The sequence below is a fragment of the Peromyscus eremicus genome, chromosome 5 (assembly GCF_949786415.1).
Source record: "Peromyscus eremicus chromosome 5, PerEre_H2_v1, whole genome shotgun sequence".
Taxonomy (NCBI): Eukaryota; Metazoa; Chordata; class Mammalia; order Rodentia; family Cricetidae; genus Peromyscus; species Peromyscus eremicus.
Window position 1 is genome coordinate 15,150,841 of NC_081420.1, and position 21,019 is coordinate 15,171,859.

A 21,019-nucleotide genomic window follows, 5' to 3' on the forward strand; every position below is an offset into this window, starting at 1 on the left:
CATGATTCTCTATTACTCCCACAAAGACATTCTCCACACTCCCCACATCAGCAAAGTAGACTGAACTATCACGGCCTTTCCTCTGCTCTTCAGCTTCCCTTGAGATTTGCAGATTGTGGCTGACAGTCAAAGAGCCAAGTCTAGGTCACACACAGTATTTACTCTCCTGTTTCCTTCACCTGTTTCACACCAGGACACACTCCAGACTGTCCTGGACTCTGATGACCTCAGTACTTCCAAAGAAGACAAGCAAGTTATGTTATGTTACCAAATTCTCTCAATTTAAGTATGTCCATTTCATCAGGATTATAGCCACGAAACTGTAGTATTTATTGCTAGAAAAATTGAACTTAAAAACCAATATCTGCTTGTTGTATGTGTTTGTTACTATCCTGTTATTTTCCACAAGGTCTTCTTAGTTGTCATAGTTGAAGAGTGAGTACATATTCGTATATGGATAATTGTACCTACCATGTATCAACACTTGTGCTTATTTATATTTGTATGTGTGTATGTACATATACATATGTATACACACACACATACACACCTATACACACACATAAAATCCTGGTTCCAACCTAGCCTCACAGGGTCCCTGAATCCTGAGTGGAGTTGCTGAACATGTTCCGTCTTTCTGTTTATTTATACTTAATTTTTAAACATGTAAAGACTCCACTAAATAAAACTTTGCACTTTGAACATTAATTTTACTCATGAGTCATATCTTCCTTAAAAGTTTACTAAACCAAAAATATTAAAATAAAGATTTTGGTCTTCAAAATCTTATTTTTAAAATAAAAACCATTGATAATGCCCTGAATGTCCGACAACTAAGGGATTAGATACATTTTTTGGTGTATTAGCTAAATGAGTTTTCATAGTCATTGTGCTTCATTAGATTCAAATTTAAGACTAAAGCAAAATGGAAGATGTCCCTATCTTGATTGGAAAAAGCAGGAAAACGTGTGTGCATTGAAGTTTTAAATATAAAAAAGGCTGAGAGTAGTGGTCCACACCCCTAATTCTGGTACTCAGAAGGAATCTCTGTGAGTTCCAGTCCAGCCTGGTCTACATAGCAAGTTCTGGGTCAGTAAGGGCTACACACAGTCTTTAAGTAAGTAAATAACCCTGAAAAACCCATAACTATATGAACACATTGGAGAAGAAACCAAGCTAGCATGTTGGAGACTAAAGGTTGTATGCCAGTTGTAAAGCCCTCTGATATAAATAAAACTTAGATTCTTTCTTAAATATTTTTATGTGTTTGGATATTTTGCCTGCATGTATGACTTTGCACCACATGAATGTCTGGTGTCCATGGAGATCAGAACAAGTCATTAGATCCCCTGGATTGTGAGTTATCATGAAGGTACTGAAAATTGAACCTGGGTCCTCTGGAAGATCAGCCAGTCCTTTTTAATGCTGAGCCATGCCTCCAGCCCTAAAGTTTATTTTTGAAAAAGGATTGACTGAATTGGGTACTCGGCCAAGGTGTAGTTTTTGAGGATCCCTTCAAATGAGCAGGAAAGCAAAGGCTAGGGTGCCTGTCTTTCGTGAAGAGGTGAGCACAGTTCCAGTTTGTCTGCCAGGTGGATGCAGGATGTATCCTTGGAGCCGTGTTGGCAGTGGAGGAAGGGGGCTACATTTGCCTGCCCAGTCCTTGTTTGTACCAGGCTATACTTCCTTAGGCCCTGACACAGGGTTACTATGCTAACATGTTCAGTCAGCTCAGTTGTGTGCTGTTTTTGTGTTTGAAGTTAGCTCAGTTCTTAGGATTTTACAGCAGAAGTTATTTTTGAGGTGATACTTAAACCTTCCTTAGCTTAGTCCAAATAAGTCTCCTACATCAGGTTACTTTGGAATTTTAGTACAATTGAGAGCAGAGACATATTTGAGTTCCCTCTGTAGACATCCTTCGGTTTTCTGGAATCACCGACTGGCACCTCCTCCCTGTTGCCTTAAATATTTGTGCCTGCCACAGAGCTTGCGGGTTTCTCACACCCCCCTATGCATGGGCTCTGTGGGAGCCAGTGGAAAGATCTGCTGGCCACTTGAGCTGAACTCCCAGCACCATGTTGGTACCACAGCAGTCCACCCCTTGACATGTCCTCCATCCACAGCCACTGTCTTTATCAGGCCACAGGGAGCTTCCCATACTTGTCTCTTTCAGACTCCACATGTGCTGCCAACTGTGCTGTGTTAGAAGTCTTCACAGACTCTGTCACCAGAGTAGCAAGCACACAGCACTTAGGGCCCCCTGCCTTTAGGTCCCTTCTTGCTCTCTTGAGGTATCTTCTGTGCTCTCCTTTCATGTAAACCCTTGTAGAACTGCTCTGTATCATTCTAAGCGTCAAATGGGCCTGGGCTAGCATCTTTCTCAGGTCATTCTTTCAGGCAGAGTAACTACTTTCTGAATTGGTGTGTGTGTGTGTGTGTGTGTGTGTGTGTGTGTGTGTGTGTGTGTGTGTGGTGGGGAACTTTTCCGTTTCTGTATGATACTACAGATAAAGTAGCAATTGGAGTGTCAAATTAGACTTCTCTGTCTCCGTCTTATTTCACAAAAGTGCGTGATGCCAGGGATATGAGGGTGGAAATTGAACAGCGTAGATCAGCCTAATCTACAGCAGTAGTTATGTTCCCATCCGCACACCACTGAAATACCATTCGTGCAGAGAGCGCAGGGGGGAAAGCGCGGGCACAGCCTGACATTAGCCAGGGAGGAGGCGGACAATAAGAGCTTTGCAGTTGTTGAGTTTCTGTTTTCTTTATATCCTTTATTCTCAAACTGCCACCTCCCCCTCATCCAGTTCCTTTAAAAATGTGATACTTTAGAGAATTTTATTCAAATGCCTCCTCAGAGACTTAGAAGCTGTTTTTTTGTTCCTCCCATAGCAACGGGAGGCAGAGAATTACAGTTTTGAACTTTGGAAAGGCATGGCTGCTCGTAGTTACTCTTGCTCACAGCTAAGTTGTTTCCAACAGCATAAGAACCAAGAAGCGAGTTTTCACCTCTGAAAGTAAAAATATGAAACTGTCTTCTTAGCTCTAAAATGTCTTTATTTGTTCCATTCAAGTGCTTCTTTAGTAGTTCTATCAAGAAAATATAGGAAGGTACTTGGTTCTAAAAAAATTGAATGATCCTTTAATAATGTTGTAATATCTAGCATATACTGCTAATTACAATAAACTTTTTTCTCTGTCCTGTTCCAAAGAAAGGTACGAGACCAGCTATGAAAGGCACAAGACAATTTAAGTTTTTTAATGTATGTAAAAGGCAGTGTTGTAAACAAAACAAAACAAAACATAAAACAAAAAACATTTTAAAACTCATTACAGTATTTTGGAAGTGATTCTTTGAGGACTCAGATCTTTAAGTGTATTTAAGAAACAAAATAATCTCAATGTAAGAACAGTCTACTTTAAATGCATATTATTTTTCTCTGTATTTGAACAATTTGTCCAAAACACAATCTATTCGTGTAGGATTTTTGCCTGTTCACATCTAAGTGGGAATCAGTAGTTTCTTTGTTGGTCACTATGGAAACGAGTCAGCCTATCCTGGAAAGCTCTTAGATCATACAGAGCGATGCCTGTGTCTCAGTGTAGCTCCTCACTGAGCAAGCCCGAGCTGGCTTCTGCCTGCCTCCAGCTCTTGCCTGCCCGGAGCCAGCGCCATGCAAGTGCAGGACCCATCCCGGAGGCCTTCGGCTGTGCACTTCCTCAGTGCTTTTCTGCAGGGCCGCCGCCACTCCACTTCTGACCCCGTCCTGAGGCTGCAGCAAGCCCGGCGTGGCTCTGGCTCTGCCACCAAGCTGCTGTCCTCATCTTCTCTCCAGGTGATGGTGGCTGTGTCTTCTGTCAGCCGTCCGGAGGGGAAGCCAACTTTTCCCGAGAGAAAAAGTAAAACTCTTTCTTAGAATTTGCTACCCTTTGTATCTAAGTTTTAGGAATGGGAATAGACAGTAGTTTTGTCTGTACTTTTAGAACGTTGACAGTTAATTCTGCTCATGCTTTTTACTCTGCTCATGCTAAGACCTAATGGATATGGAAGAGGAGATAAAATGATGGAATGATTTATGGCGTTTTTGTTGTTGTTAAAAGTATAGTTTTGGACAAAATTCATCCTCTTGAAAAAGATGAGCTTTTGCATTTCCATTACCAATATAATATGTAGAAATTGTTGCTTGTGGAAGCTTTTTTAATATTAGATGAAGGGACTTAACACTGACTGGCTCACGTTTATAATCCTGAGGAAAAATGAAACTGTTTCCCATGTAACATTCTATTGGGAGGATAGAATCTTGAACCTTACTTTCCTTGTATATATTCTAGAAAATTCAGAACGCCCAACGCCAAAGTACACAAAGGTGGGAGAACGTTTACGGCATGTTATCCCTGGGCACATGGCATGTTCCATGGCTTGTGGTGGGAGAGCCTGTAAGTATGAGAACCCAGCCCGTTGGAGTGAGCAGGAGCAAGCCATTAAGGGAGTTTACTCATCCTGGTAAGTATGGCTCTGGGTCTTGCACAGCTCTGTAGGATGAAGGAAGCAGGAATGCTGTGAGCCGGCAGACGGGCAATGTGAAGGAGACATGGGCCTTGAATTCAGGGGACCTTGCAACCATCCCTGGGTTTGCCAGTAGGCTGTCTGTGGGATACTACGTACTCAACCTTAGTTTCTCATTTGCAAAATGGAAATAATTAAGCTCGAAGCCTTTACATTAAGTGAAATGATATGCATGAAGTATCTTAAGTTAGTGGGTAATTAGGTAGTTCTTAAATTTCAGAAATTGATGAAAATAGTAAAATTGTTCAGCTATATGTTTGAGAAAATTCCATGGTGCATGTGTAGTCCTCAGATCTGTGCAGTTCAGCATTCACATCATTTGTCTGTTACTGTGAAATAGACTCTGGTCTCTTGGCACAACTGGCGCTGGCTGCCAGTTGAGCAGGCAGCCGTGAGATGCTGGCATTGCTTCTGTGTTTAAGCACAACTGACTCTACCCTTAGGTCATACTGCCTTTATTAGAGCAGTGAGCTAGTCAGGTATGTATTTGTGGTCTGGAAAATACGGATAACTGTATTTGAGCTGGGCATAGTGGTGCCTGCCTTTAATCCCAGGACACAGGGAGCAGAGGCAGATAGATCTCTGTGAGCTCAAGGCTACCCTGGTTTACAGAGTGAGTTCCAGGACAGCCAGGGCTACCCAGTGAGACCCTGTCTCAAAAAACAAAATCCTATTTGGAACACACTTAGAATTTACTGTTTAAAAAGGCTTTCCTGGTGAATTATTTTATGCAGGAAGAATCCATTTTAAAATCGGATGTTTCCTGACCACTTCTTTGACTTGCTGTCTCTACTTTTTTGTGTTGCGTTTCCGGTATACCTGCAGTGACACAGTCTGAGGCCCACTGTCGTTAGTGTTCTGTATGAGTCACAGGCAAGCCTGATGACACTAATGGCATGAGGAAACCAACACTCCTGAGTCAGAGTCCTAATGGCACGAGGAAACCAACACTCCTGAGTCAGAGTCCTAATGGCACGAGGAAACCAACACTCCTGAGTCAGAGTCGGTCGGACGAGCGGACGTCCAGTGTGGCCAAGCTCACATGGACACTGCCTAGTTGTCAGCCAGCCATGCGAGCCCTTCCCAGCTCCGCTGCTCTTACATCAGTTCCATCTCAGGTCTCTCGGAGCCCCTGTTCTGCCTACCCTTGCTCCTGAGTGGGATGCTGTCTTTAGATGCTGACCTGCCAGCTTCATGGCTTCGCTGCTCCTCTGAGACTCATGTGAGTCACACCTTCCAGTAGACTACCTGCCATAGCTTTTACCGTCTTCCCGATGGCAAACTTGAACAGAGTAAAGCTGGAAGTCTAACGAGTGGCAGGCTCTTTATGGCCGACTGTTCTTTGACTCACTCTGTTCTGTTCATAGATTCATTCATAAACATTTAATTGTAGGACAAGGCACTTTGCTACTAGGTGTTTTCAAATTATCACCAATTTTCATAAAACACTGTGAGTTGTTAATGCCATTTTCTTGGTAATCCAGAGAGATGAGTTCATTTGCCTCATAGATAGAAAGCAGAAAAACAAAACAGCATTTGAAGTCAGGCCCAACTGACTCTAAACCCCCACCTTCTTTCTTTGCTTAATTGCAGCACCTCAGTATTTATTTATAGCCACAGGCTAGGATTTTTGCTATATTTGTACATCCACATCATAGTGAATTCTCACCCCAATCCTATGTGTGTCTGGCATTATTATCCCATTTCACACCTCGGATAACAGGTGTCTAATGCCAGCCTCCCAGTTGTCCTCTATTTAGTTGACTGGCCACTTTGTCACAAGGTGAAGGTCCCCTTTATGTCCACTGGAATCTCTTTAGAGTCCTTGTAGATGTTTTGTCAGGATCCAGAAATAACTTAGGTCTTGAAATTTTTTCCTGGGGATTTAAGGAGCTACAAGATTTCTCAGAGTTCTAATTGTGATGCAGATTTATGAAAGAATATAGAAGTTGTTGAAATGATAAAGTTGCTGATCCTATCAGGTAGAATGCTCTGAGTTTTGTGTATCTCAGCATCCTATACCCATCTTCAGGGTCACTGACAGTATCCTGGCCATGGCTCGTCCATCCTCTGAGTTGCTGGAGAAGTATCAGATCATCGAGCAGTTCCTCGGGTAAGTACTGCAACATTCACAGCTGTAGTGAACACATTCAACATGCTTTTCCTTAATTGATTATGGCATCAAGTGAAAAGGACTTCACTTTAAAAAAAAAAAAAAGGCAGCGAAGAGCTGATTTTAATAATGTCTTACTAATGCTAAAATCCAGTTTCTCATGATTCCAGGTCCTTATAACTAATTTCTCTTTTTCTGTTAAGTCATGGCATAAAAACAATCATCAACCTTCAGCGCCCTGGTGAGCATGCCAGCTGTGGGAACTCTCTGGAACAAGAAAGTGGTTTCACGTATCTTCCTGAAGCATTCATGGAGGCTGGCAGTAAGTTCCTTCCCACCCTGCATTATCCCACACTGAATTATCAAGGACAATACTTAGACACTTTTGTCTTCCAGGGTCTTAGGTTAAAGAGGTAATACTTATTTACTTATCAATAGAATCTGCATAGTAGTGGGGCTTCTAATTTCACTTAAAATGATGCTGCCTTTCTTTGATTGCTATTGTGAGTCCAGGGTTGCTTTTTCCTCTAGGAGGGCCTGGGAGGAGACCCTGCAGTAAAAAGGCTTTTTTCAGTTAGAGCCTGTACCATGTCAGACATGCCGACCTCATTTTCTCTTTCCACGGTTGTGCAACTCAGCTTAAGCTTAGAGAGTTATCAGCTTGTCTGAGATCACATAGCTTAGAAATTCCAGTGAGGATTGGAAGTTGAATAATTTTTGACCCCACAAGCATATGTCCTCGTGGCCAGCCCAGAGCTCATCACAGGAGCTTTGGAGAAGAGACCACTCAGTGGGGTTATTCCAACCAGGCTGAGCAAGATGAGCATGTATTCTGGGAACATATTCCTAAGAGGCTTATGTCTAGCTTTTTTTTTTGTCACCCTTAAGTAGAGAACTCATCTATATCTATATATCTATATCTATATATCTATATATCTATATACTATATCTATCCATTTATTAGCCTTTTAGAGAATATCTAGTCTTAAACAAGAATACACATTATTTACCTCCACCTTAATTTTTAATTCTATTCTGTTATAATTCTTTCCATCTGCACTTCAACAGAAAATGTATTAGGCAATAAAGAATGTGCTTGTAAGAAATGTTAAGTTAAACTTACTAGAAATATAAAAATGCTGTTATATGGGTATGGTGGCTCACACTTAATCTCAGCACTCAGGAAGCAGAGGCAGGCAGATTTCTGTGAGTTCAAGACCATCCCAGTTTGCATATCAAGCTCCAGGTGAGCCAGGCCTACACTGTGAGACCCTGTCTCAAGAAATAAAAAAAAAATAAAATAAAAAAAAAATAAAAAAGCCTATTATTGTAAACCTGCTTATTCAGTGAAATCTTGTGCCTTGTAACTCATTTTCTTCAACTGACCTTGCAGGTTTTTATGCATATTAATTTTGTTTTTCTCTTTCACTGTCTAGTTTATTTCTACAACTTCGGGTGGAAGGATTATGGTGTGGCATCCCTCACTGCCATCTTAGACATGGTAAAGGTGATGACGTTTGCCTTACAGGAGGGGAAGGTGGCTGTCCACTGCCATGCGGGCCTTGGGCGGACAGGTAAGTTTAGGAAGTCATGTTGTTGTGTGGGCATAATTAAATATGTAGGAATGAGATTTCCTAAGTCTAAAGAGAAATAGTTTTTAGAATCATAACAGAGTTTTGGAATTAAAGAAATAAAAGATATTTGAAGCGTCCTAGAACTGTATAATAACCATGTACTGATAAGAGTATTTCTGAATAATTTAGAGCTGAAAACTCATTGTGTTTAAGCATGTTTCTAAAACTATTTAAATGATCAGCTTATTTAAATGGAGCATCTCATGTTAATAAATAGTGTTTTTTAATACTGTTTTTCTTTTTTCTTTTCTTTTTTGTTTTGTTTTGTTTTTCAGGACAGGGTTTCTTTGTGTAGCCTTAGCTGTCCTAGAACTCGCTTTGTAGACCAGGCTGGCCTTGAACTCACAGAGATCCGCCTACCTTTGCCTTCCAAGTGCTGGGATTAAAGGCGTGCACCACAGCTGCTCGGCTGGACATTGCATACGTTATACCTCTGCAGATACTTCTCCTTATACTATAGATCTCCTATGTCCCCATGAAAAAGGCTATATTGTATTCACTACAAACTGGAGGACATGTAGTTTTTAGAGGTTCTGATTTCATAACTAGATGTTCACAAATTTTGGAATTGTGTGGGTGTCTTTGATTTGCCTTTTACATTAAGATTTGTTGGCTATTGTATTATAATTAATTGATTATGAATTCTTACCAATAACTAGTGAAAAATAAGTCATCATACTGTTACAGCTGACATCCTTAATAGCATTTGCTTATGTAACAGGGTTACATCGTGGTCTGGAAAAAAACACAGATTAGTATAGGCATAGTTTGGAAGAACTGTCAGGCAGAGAAGTAGACTCTATGAATGTAATAATCCCAAAGCAAAACTTTTCCAGTATTGGGGAGGGCTCAGCAAGAATGTCCTGGCAGTGGATGGAAGAGATGACAGAGCAGGAAGTGCCAAGGGCAGAGTGGGTGGTGGATTAGATGGAAACGTAAAGAGCAGTTTACCCAGAACACAGAAGCAGGATTTGGCTTCCTTCCATGCCAGAGTTAGGCAGGAGGAGGCTAGACCAGGCCTTCAGCTCACTTCTTCAGTCCTCCTCACTTCAGCACCCCCTAACCTGCCAGCCGTACTGGCTCCACCTCAGCACCCCTTCATCTGCCAGCTGTGTGCTAGCTCATCTCGGGTGCAAAGCTGACTCAGTCACAGGAAGGAACTGCCACAAAGACCTATAAAAGTCTTTGCAGTAATAAATGCTTGATGCCTAGCATACATGAGGTCCTGGGTTTGATATCCAGTACTATATAAAACCAGCCTGGTGGTGCACACTTGTAATACTAGCACTTGGAAAGTGGAGGCCAGAGGATCAAGAGTTCAAGGTCATCCTTTTCTGTATACAGAGTTCCAGGCCAGCCTAGGTTACATGAGATTCTGTATTAAAAAAAAAAAAAAACAGCAACAGAAAACTGGCAGGTGTCATTATTACTATCCTTCAAATGTGTTTGTGTTTATATGATTTCTTAACAGTATTCAAGTATTCTTAAATCATCAAAGACTGATACATAAACGAGCCTTTTCTCATATTAATCTTCTTTACTGTGTAGGTGTTCTAATAGCATGTTATTTAGTTTTTGCAACAAGAATGACTGCTGACCAAGCAATTATATTTGTGCGGGCAAAACGCCCCAATTCCATACAAACCAGAGGGCAGCTACTCTGTGTACGGGAATTCACTCAGTTCCTGGCTCCACTCCGTAATATTTTTTCTTGCTGCGACCCCAAAGCACATGCTGTTACCTTAGCCCAGTACCTGATTCGCCAGCGGCATCTGCTTCATGGTTATGAGGCACGACTTCTGAAATATGTGCCAAAGATCATCCACCTCGTTTGCAAGCTGCTGCTTGACTTGGCTGAGAACAGGCCAGTAGTAATGAAGAGCGCGTTGGAAGGACCTGAACTCTCTGCTGAGATTGAGAAGACTGTGTCTGAGATGGTTACGATGCAACTGGACCAAGAGTTACTGAGGCAGAACAGTGACGCACCCGACCCGTTTCACCCCACTGCAGTGGTGGCCGAGTTTGAGAATCAGGATGGGATCCTTTCTAGTGAGCGTGACTTTGACCCCCTCTGGAAGAGGAGGAATGCTGACAGTCTGCAGCCCCTCACACACCTGAAAAGGCAGCTCAGCTACAGTGACTCAGACTTAAAGAGGGCCAGAGCTGTCCTGGAACAAGGGGAGACACCCTGGACCGTGCCTGCCCAGGACTTGCTGGACCACAGCCTCCAGCATCAGAAGCACACCAGCCATTGTTATATGCCACCAACTCCAGAGCTAGGCCTAAATAAGGAAGCCTTGGTTCACAGCACATTTTCCTTCTGGACTCAACCGAAGTGTGGAGGCTTAGAAGGACTCAAGGATGATGGATCACCGCTTTTCTGTAGGAAGGACCTCCCAAAGGAAGTACAGCGGAGCAGAACCTTCTCTGTGGGCACTTCTTGTTCACACAATTCTGGGGAGCCAATGCCCCCCAACTTTGCAAGTATCCATATGGATCCAGAGCAAGTCACCCACTGTCAGTGTCACGCTCCTGGTGGTTGGGTTCCAGGCTCTGTTCAGGAGGAAGGGAGGACTCCCTGCAGCCCTCTGAACTGTGGCTCCAGTCCTAAGGCACAGTTCCCACAAGGACAGGCAACCCAAGACAGCACATGCCTGTCGGAAGCAATGCCGTATGCTGGTTTACAGTCTGAACTGAGCGCCGAAGCTAGGCGAATACTGGCGGCCAAAGCCCTTGCAAATTTAAATGAGTTTGTGGAAAAGGAGGAAGTGAAAAGGAAAGTGGAAATGTGGCAGGTATGTGCATTTCATTTCATATATATATATATATATATATATATATATATATATGTACTTATATATATTTATAGAGAGGATATATATATATTACACAACACACACAAACACACACATGCACATAGAAATGGTTTCATTAGACCAAAAATATGTAACACGTTTTTCCAAACTCTTTGTTACAGAAATGGGAAGATAGGAACTTGAAGTTTCCCAAGTATGATGTGAACCTGATGTAGAAACGACCCAGGGTGTTTGTGTAGTTGCAGCTAGATTTCTATGTTCAAGAATACACTTAGTATGATGCTTGCTTCATACATGATGTTCGTGTTGGTAGCTTTCTTCTCGGGGCAGCCAAATCCACAGCAGATGATGTTAGGAACTAGCCTGTGGTTTTCTTCTAACTGAGGGCCTGGAACAGGGAACCACAGTTTGGGAACCACTGGCCTAGTGATAAAAAGAAAACAAATTTACTTCCTAAAGCTTGTTGGTACAAGGGGTGAGTCAGGCCTCCCTTCTTGGCCTGCTCTCTCACAGACTTGCTGGCCCCATTCCAATAGAGTCACTTCAGACTTAGAGATGGCAAATGAAAATGACCCATGTGCATCTGTCATATCTGAGAGGAGGACTCGGAAACCCACTTCTTGGCTCTTACTTGGAATGTGAAGTTTTACATTCAGCTCCCTTTTTGGTGTTTCCCTCCTAGTAGGACAACAGTCTTTGGCTGTACTTTCTCGCCTGGGATGAGCACCTGTCTAGAGAAAAGATGGGCCCCTAGAAACTCAGTTATCAGAAATGGGGAATTGGCCCAGCCTGGGACTGACTTGGGCTTTTTGACTCAGAGAAATCCTGAATTGGTAGCCATACTCTTCTGTGGATTACTTGAAAGGTTTTATTTTATATTATAATTATGTGTATTTGTGGGGGATGGGGTATGTACAGTGGCGTGTAGGTGCCCTCAGATCAGACGAGAGTGTCTGGTATCCCTGGAGCTGAGATTACAGGCATTTGTTAAGACAGCTGGTGTGAGTGCTGGGAACTGAACTCAGGTCCTTTGGAAGTATATGCTCTTAGCTGAGAGCCATCTCTTCAGGTCATGCTATTAAAGTAGTTGCTTCTCTTCCATATTCCACCATTTATAAAACCAAGAAGCTAAAACTTGTAAAAGCTAGGATATCTTCAGAGGTAGGAAATGATGTTTGGAGCTCTTACCAACTTACAGTGTACAACAAAGGAGAGAACTTAATAAAAGCTCATCTGAATTAGAGTATCTAACCTAATAAAAACTCAAACATTGTTTTCCTTTCAGATAAATTTTTTTTATTCCCCACTATAAACTGAAAAAATTCTCTCATTCACTCAGCCAGTATTTCTCATGCATTATTGTATGTTGAGAGCTAACAAGTAAGGGGATCTTTGGTTAAGAATGTCATGGTGCCACTCCCAGGTGAGCCCTGCATGTCCTTCAGCCAAGTGCCCATATGAGCTGAGAAGAAGCAGGTTTGGGCCAGGTGCTGTCAGCTAGACCTTTAATCAAAGCACTCGAGGCAGGAGTAGTCAAATCTGTGCCAGTCTGGTCTACATAGTTTCAGGACATCCAGGGCTACATAGAGACCCTGCCTCAAACAACAAAAACGTGTGCATTTGGTTGGAGACAGGCTGTTTCTACATGTAGCACGTATAAAAGCATTTTCTGGAGCCACGAAACTTCTACCTTCTTTACCTTCTTAGATTTATCTCAGGACTTTGAGTAAGTAAAAAAGCCAGTTGTACTCTGGGAAAAATGGTGTGATGCTGCATATGTCTGTGCTAGGCCGTTTGTGAACATGCCTTGTGCCTTTCACAGCACCCCTAGACACAGTGGACTGTTTATAGACTCCTTGTGACTTTTATGAATCAGTGTCCTAGGCGAGGACTAAGGACTCCAGAAGTCAAGTGGCTTACTCGCGGTCGTGGTTCATGTGGCAGTATGTAGGCAGGCTCTCCACACATGCCTGCCTCACTGGGAAGCTTTGTCAGGCATCACGGTACAATACTCACTTCACTCAGACAGTTTTTGTTCTGCCCAGTTTATCTCCTCCTAGATCCATGAGATCCACTAAAAAGCTCTCCTCTCCTGTACACGATATGTGAGATAGGTAGAAATACAGACAACTCCAAGTGTGGGCTTATTTATACGATAAAGAGAAACCCATGGCCCAGGCAGTAAGGCAAGCCAGTGGAACACCTCCCTGCCATTTTCTAGCTTTGAGCTATGCACTGTTTCCATCTCAGTGTTTATCTGTGAGGAGCCTCCCTGTGGGGTGCTGTGAAAGTCTGAACTAAGTCCTGTGTTACCTTTCTAACCACTTTGTGGTGCAGGCTACAAGTATTTACTGGGCAACTGGATATAATAATATAATATAATAAATGGATATTAACAACTACTGTGTTTTTTATCATTGAGAAGTTTTATTTGATTTACCGAAGCATAAATCTGATCCTTGTCAGAAATTTCTTAACTTATCTTTGTGAGGTGAAGTCTTAAATTCTTGTGTGAGGCTGGTAGTCTGAGTCATTAGAAATGAGCCCTCCAAGCCTGAATTCTGGTTCCTGGACTCACATATTAGAAGGAGAAAACCAGCTCCACAAAATTGTCTTCTGATCTCCACACACACATATTGGTGACATGCACATGCATGCACATGGGCGCATACACGAATACACACAAATAAATAAAAAAATGAAAGCTCGTGCTTAAACTGTCTCCAGATATTTGGGAGTGTTCACAAGGTTTCCCACTTGTTTTCACCGTCCCAGATCTCAGGGTGCCAGGCTTGATACTTCATCTATAGGAGTCATCTGTAGGATTCTAATAGGCACTTTAGAAAAACACACACCACATTTACCAACTTTCATGCAATTTTCTCTGTCTCTGTCTCTGTCTCTGTCTCTCTCTCTCTCTCTCTCTCTCTGTGTGTGTGTGTGTTTAAAAGGTTTAGCTGAGACCCCAAATTAACTTATAAATGGTCCCCTAATTCTAATCTACCATTTTACCTCATTTGCAGTCCAAATTTCTGTTTTGTTTACCAGATGCCTGAGAAAAAAGACTGCCTCTTGAACTCCATCTGTGGCCTCAGTCAAAGACAGAGCTGCTTGCTTCAATGGCCCTTCTCTTGGTAGTTAGCCTGCACTGTGTGTGGCAGGGATGAGACTAAGTTTAGAGAAGCTCCTGTGTTACCTGGGAATCCCTAGCTAGAGGTGCAGGCCCTGAGGAAGGTCCAGATTGCACCTCAGAGCCCAGCCTTCACTCTTCAGCCGCTTGTGAATCCTCCAGTTAGGTCTATACACTTGCCTCTCCCCATGTCCATCTCTCTCTCCCTCTTCCTTTGCAGAAAGAATTAAATTCCCGAGAGGGAGCCTGGGAAAGAATCTGTGGTGAGAGAGACCCTTTCATCTTGTGCAGTTTGATGTGGTCTTGGGTGGAGCAGCTGAAAGAGCCTGTAATCACCAAAGAGGATGTGGACATGTTGGTGGACAGGCAAGCAGATGCTGGTGAAGCCCTGTTTTTACTAGAGAAGGTAAAGTAGCTATTGGACCAGCTAATGAGTTTAATTTAGGCCCTCAATGTAAGTTTCACACATGTGCAAAAAAAAGGAATGAAAATTGTATTTAGGTCTATTTTAGTGGGGTTTCTTTTCTTTTCCCCTAATTTTGTGTCTATGGTCTCCGTGTGTTTGTATATGTGAGTGCAATGCTCAAAGAAGACACAAGAGGGCATCCGATGCCCCTGGAACTGAAGTTCCAGGCCCTTGTGAACCACCTGGTGTGGATTCTGGGAACTGAACTCAGGTCCTCTGCAAGAGCAGCACATGTTCCTAACCACTAAGCCATCTCTCCAGTCCCCCAGTTTAGTAGTTTTTCTAAGATAAGAGAAATTGGGGCTGGAGATGTAGCTTGGTGGTAGAGGACTAGCCTAGTGTGTGCAAAGCCTGGGTTTGATCTGCAGCACTGTAGATACAGAGAAATTGATGCACAACATAAGCATTTAGAAAATATAAAAATGGCAGTGAATACTTGTAATCCCAGCACTCAGGAGGTAGAAGTAGTTTTACAAATTTGAAGCCATCCTTGACTACATATTGGATTCAAGGTTATCTTGTATGCAGCAAGACAGTCTCAAAACCAAGCTGGGGAAGTAGCTTTGTGGTAGGTCATTGCATAGTGTGTACAAGGGCCCAGGTCTAATGCCCACCCCTAAAAGGAAGATATCCATAGCCTGGGAGACTGAAGTGATTATACTTTAGGAATCATTTCTCCAATGTGAATGCTGGGAGAGTCATTAAATCCTTCCAACCTTTCCTTTTTAATCTTTCAATATACATCTTAACATAGTAAATATCATTAAATTTTGGATTTCATTTTGGCTTAAAAGTATGGTGTTTTGTCACGTGTGGTAGTGCACACCTTTAATCCCAGCACTTGGGAGTCACATCTCTCTGAGTTTGAGGACAGTCTACATAGTGAGTTCTAAGCCAGCCAGGGCTACATAGTGAGATTCTGTCCCCAAAAAACCAACTGGTATGATTTTTTTCATGAATAGATGAGCATCTCAGTGACTATGATACAGACTGGAATATATACTCCTTAGAATTTTTTTTAAAGGGAATGTATGTATCACAGGCACACATGTGTGCATATGTCTATATAGCTCAGTCGGTAGAGCATGGGACTCTTAATCTCAGGGTCGTGGGTTCGTGCCCCACATTGGGTGCCAATTGTAGACAAATTTCTAAACAGTCTTATAAAATAAGAAACACAGAGCCAAATACAGGGGTGCAAGCTGTCAAGATCAGAGCAATAGCCGCCAACTAACCTTAGCTCACCACATGACCATAGCTTCCCAAGAGAGCCTCTTCCTGTCTAGCCTGTGCCTTTTTTGCCTTGCTGTTCTTATTGGCTCTTAACCCAGCCACCTCACTTCCTTGTCACTGCCTGTCTATACAGACTTCCAGGTCTCTATGGTTGGTATTGGGATTAAAGGTGTGTGTTACCACGCTTGGCTGTGTCCTTGAATACACAAAGACTCTGCCTGCCATGTGATCAAATTAAGGGCGTGTGCTACCGTCTGACTTCTGTTTTTGGCTGACTATGACCTCTGATCTCCAGGCAAACTTTATTTATTAACATACAAATAAAATATCACATTTCAGCACAAATAAAATATCACCACATGCATCCTTACATCCGGGTTGCTGCTGGGGGCTTCATCTGCCCACCTTCCCAGGTAGTATCTGCAGTGAGCTGGACACACAGTACTGACTGCCTGGTGCCCAAGTAAGCTGTACATTCCACTACAGCATCAAGTAGTGACCAAGCTGGAGTGATTATATCCAGAGATGGTAGGAAAGAAAGTCCATTCCGTGCACTGCAGGAGAAGCATGTAGTTTAGAACCAATCTTCAGGTGTACCTGATCAGACCTGGCGACAGGACAGCCAGCTCTGTCCGACGCATCTGAGCAGTTCCTATACCATATTCATCTGCTCCAGTAGACTCTTGACCGAGTGCTGGAGACTAAGTCAGGGCCAGAAGCTCCTTCTATAATTATTTGAGTTGATTTCTTGGGGTACTTGCAAATTAATTTCTTTTTATTTCTGGAAAAAACAAAACAGGGGCAGTATCAGACCATCCTCTGTGTGCTGCATTGCATAGTGAGCCTGCAAACACTTCCTGTGGAGGTGGAGGAAGCTTGCCTTTCCCATGCCATTAAAGCTTTCACCAAGGTGAGTCCCTGTGTCCTCCACACCAGTCACGCCATCTCTGTAAGTCACGGGTCCAGGGGTCCCCTTCTCTTCTCAGGTAAAACATTCAGCTGTTTCCGCTTAGTGCACATGTGTTTTAGAAGAAGTTGGGGAGTATCCTAACAGTGGTGTCAGGAAAAAACTGAACTGTCTTGTTGTTGAAGGGTAGTGTGGGAACAAAGCTTTTATATAGGCAAAGAGAGAAGCAGCTGAGTATTCAGCAAGTGCTTTAAGTCTTATCCCTCCTAGGAGGCAGGGGTATTTGCTTGTCCAGACAGATCCACCTTGGGTTTCAAAAAGAATCATTTAAGCAGAGGTAGGCATCCACAGTTGTCAGGTCAGCACCCCCAAAAACATGAAGTACATGCTTCCAGGAGAAATGCAGGTGTTTATTTCTGACCCTGAGCCTTGTGAGCCACTACCAAGATCCTGACTACCAAGTAGAGCAGCATCCCAGATCCCTCATCTGCTGATGAAGGGAGCAGCCTTTCCCTTGTCAGAATTTGTCTAAAAAGGAGCAATTTGTGGCAGCAAGAAGCTGCACCAAGATCCTCGTTCTTTTTCAGTAGGACACCCCTCACTCTGGGGACAGTGTGGGGCTGCTCTAGTCCCCGCCCCATCGTCATCCTCACTCCTCAGCAGAGAATGACAGGCATGGCCGAGGCCCCGAGTGTGTACAGCGCCTTCCAGCAGAGAGGGGACCCTCGGTCTCCCTGAGGTTTTTATGTGCACAAAACACTTGCAGGTGCCAGATCCCATTTAAACTCCAAGAAATGTTAAGGCAGTGGGTATTGGGTTTATATTTTCACATGAGGAAATTGAAGCCCATGGACCAGTGGTTCTGTGGGTCATGACCCCTCTGGGGGTTGCATATTAGATATTACATTATGATTCCTAACAGTGGCGAAATTACAGTTATGAAGTAGCAACTAAATAATATTATTGTTGGGGTCACAACGTGAGGAACCATATTAAAGGGTCTCAGCGTTAGAAAGGTTAAGAACCACCACAGACATTACGTAAAAGATGGATGGATGGCGATCCACAGTGAAGGTGGGAAGCCAGACTGTTGAGGTCTTCCGACTGCAGTCCAGAGTGGCCCTGGGGCTTCTGGACACCACACACCAGCTGCTGTGCTTCCTTTGAAAAGGAGACTTCCCTTGCAACGTCAGTGACTCTGAGCTTCATGCTCACGGCTGACTTCCTTGCTGGCCAGCTGTGTGGATTGTAGTCAACTCTTGGTACTAAAGTCTTGAGTTTTACTCTAAGGTTTGATATTGACGTGATTGATAGCTCTAACGTAGTCTTTCAGTTCAAATGTATGAAACCCATCATGTGTGTTTTGTGACTATATGTATTTCTATATAAATCTTTGTTGTAGTTTTTTCCAAATCCTTTTTTCCCCCTGAGACGGGGTTTCTCCATGTAGTTTTGGTACCTGTCCTGGATCTTGCTCTGTAGACCAGGCTGGCCTCGAACTCACGAGATCCACCTGCCTCTGCCTCCCAAGTGCTGGGATTAAAGGCGTGCGCCACCACCCCCCCCCCCCCAGCTCCAAATCCTTCTTTCCTTTGCAAACAGAAACTTGCTAAAATTTTGCTACAGTGTCTTAAATAGGAATTTTGTTTGTTACCAGGTTAATTTTGATTCTGAAAACGGACCAATAGTTTACAACACCCTGAAGAAAATATTTAAGCACACATTGGAAGAAAAGAGAAAAATGGCAAAGGACAGCCCTAGGCCTGGCCTCTCCTGAAGCTTTCCTCTCTGGACAAGTATCCGTCCTGAGGGTCCATCCCACCTAAGGGTGACGCTTCTGTCCCCATGTGGCCGTGGCATGCTGGCACTGCCCTTCCTTGCCACACTCCATTGTCAATGCTGTGTCTCTTGTGCTGAGAATAATGGTTCCTTTCTTGATAAGTTATTTATTTTAAAATATCCTTGAGCTGTGTCTTGAAAACTTGCCATGAAGTTGGTGCCACTTTATTTATTTATTGAATTAATATAGTTGTGTTGATATTTTATGTTTGTTATATTTGTACCCTTACTCTTTTTGACGTTTTGGAGGAAAAAAAAAAAAACACAACTCTTCCTTCCAAAACAGTTATTTTCTTAACAGAACTCTTCCTGGAGTTTCTACTAAATAGATAATTTTAATAGCAAAATCTTACTATGTATCCACCCACAAGACATATATGTATCCCCCTCCTTCAGAAATATGACCTAAGAAAGTCACCAAGTGTCTTAAACTGTTTTATATTTGTTACTAAGAAGGCTATTAATACATTTTAAAGGATTTTTTAAAACTTTGAAGCTTTTTGGTTTTCTTTTCTTTCTTTACAGATGTGGCAAAGGCTTTCAAAGTATATTGTTTTTCAATGATCCAATGATTCAGTTTACTTTAATAGACTGACTGGAGTGGTTGGTTTTGTACTTGTAGAAAGTAGCCTTGCTCTTTGTCAGGCTTCTAGACAACCTCTCCCTTGGCTGTCCGAGGAAGGAGCAGCTCTCAACCCAGAAGCCTTATTCCACTTCCCCAAGCTGTTGCTGAGCCAGTTCACTTCTTTACAGAGAAATGGGATCAGAAGTGGCCAGTGTGGGCAGTTGCTAAGCAGCAGAACTGGCCTTTGTCCTCATGGGGATTGTGCAGGAGGGACCCCAGTGCTGAGAGGAGGCTCCTCGCCAACCCTGCTCTCTTGGGGCACCGTGGCCATCCTAACAGGCAGCTCAGAGCTGGAGCAAGTCAAGCCAGCCACTCTGTGCCCCACCCTCCCACAAGCCCACTTGTCTCAGCCTCTGACTCTAGCTGCTGCTTGCCTTTGAGGACTGTAATTTTTAAATTGAACTTGACCCCGGGTTGCATTCATCTTAACTGGCTTCAAATGAGAACAGTTGACTGCTCAAACTTGTTCCTTCAGATTAAACCATTAATCCGCAATTGAAGCCTTACCTTATTTACATTAAATTAATATATAGAAGCAGCAGAACCCATGCCATAAAGAGGAGTGTCTTGATAGAGGTGACAACCAGACCAATTCAAACGAAAGAAGTAACTCTTAGCTTCTTGGAATTTTAGGAAAGAAGCAAGACTGAATTAGAACAACAGAAATTTCTCTAATTCATACATTTCTGAATTATATAAAAAAAACTATTTTAATCATTAGTCTCACCAACTCTGATGGCAAAGGCTAAGTACAGTTTTCTTCACCCTGAATTTTCTTCTTAGGAAATGAAATATAATAGTTGTTAATGAACTGGCTTACCCAGTGTGGAAATGTCTTTTTAAGTGCCTAGCCTAGCAGCAGGAAATGGTTGCATTCTATCTCCTGTGGTACATTCTGAAATCTGACGTTCAAAGAGAACGTTTGTCTTCATCTCTGTCAGCCTCGAATGGGCAGTGACGCCATAGAACTTCGCCCCCCTCATGCTCAAAGCCAGCTGCACCAGTGCATCTGGAGCACTGTGTTAAGTTCCAGAACAGTCATGCAACCATGCCTCTGCATGTCAGAAAATCCAAATACGCCAGCCTGAGAAGACACAGTCAGGCTCTGTACAGGTATTGTGTTTATTTGAATAAAGGTCAAAAGAACAACCACTGACCCGGACGTGTGCTTCTTCACCATAAGTTCCTGGGCATTGTGTGTACGCCAGAGGTATTGGTAAGCGATGGCTCTTAACCGATTTAGTAGCTGAGTTAGCTGGCCATGCTCACCTTCAGTTGGAGTGACCAGGTTGGAGAGTGGGTTCTAAGAGAAACGGTTAAAAAAAAAAATCCAGTCAGACAAAATTCTAGCCTTCCTCTATCTAAATGAAGAAAGAGTTCTTTCTAGCCAAAAGGATGAATTTTCACACATTGGAGAAGACTTAAGGGTGCAAACTCTGCTGAAGAAGAAGCAATGGAGAGCACACCATACTGAGAACTTCTCACGCGTGTGGCCAGGCGCTGCCTCACTCCTCTGAGCACCCTAAAAAGCATGGAGTGTTGATATGATGAAGACACAAGCCAGGCAGACTCCCCACTGTGACCCCTGCCCACCCTGCAGTGGACCTTCCCGGTCTGGAGCACCCTCAGGACACCAGTCATTGACCCCAGAGCCCCCCAAGCACCGGATTCCAGGAAAGCGTGCCT

At 43.0% G+C, this 21,019-nt stretch overlaps 1 protein-coding gene across 1 annotated transcript in view; it reads left to right on the forward strand.

Annotated features, from left to right (window-relative positions):
- Nucleotides 1-20,485, forward strand: part of Ptpdc1 (protein tyrosine phosphatase domain containing 1) — a 56,301-nt gene extending 35,816 nt beyond the window's left edge. Inside the window, exons 3-10 of the mRNA XM_059262988.1 lie at nt 4,336-4,507; nt 6,603-6,683; nt 6,887-7,005; nt 8,120-8,257; nt 9,866-11,112; nt 14,484-14,669; nt 16,762-16,872; nt 18,527-20,485. Of these exons, the coding sequence (XP_059118971.1) occupies nt 4,336-4,507; nt 6,603-6,683; nt 6,887-7,005; nt 8,120-8,257; nt 9,866-11,112; nt 14,484-14,669; nt 16,762-16,872; nt 18,527-18,646 (2,174 nt within the window). The 3' untranslated portion in view covers nt 18,647-20,485. The remainder of the gene's footprint in view (nt 1-4,335; nt 4,508-6,602; nt 6,684-6,886; nt 7,006-8,119; nt 8,258-9,865; nt 11,113-14,483; nt 14,670-16,761; nt 16,873-18,526) is intronic.
- Nucleotides 20,486-21,019: the final 534 nt, after the last annotated feature.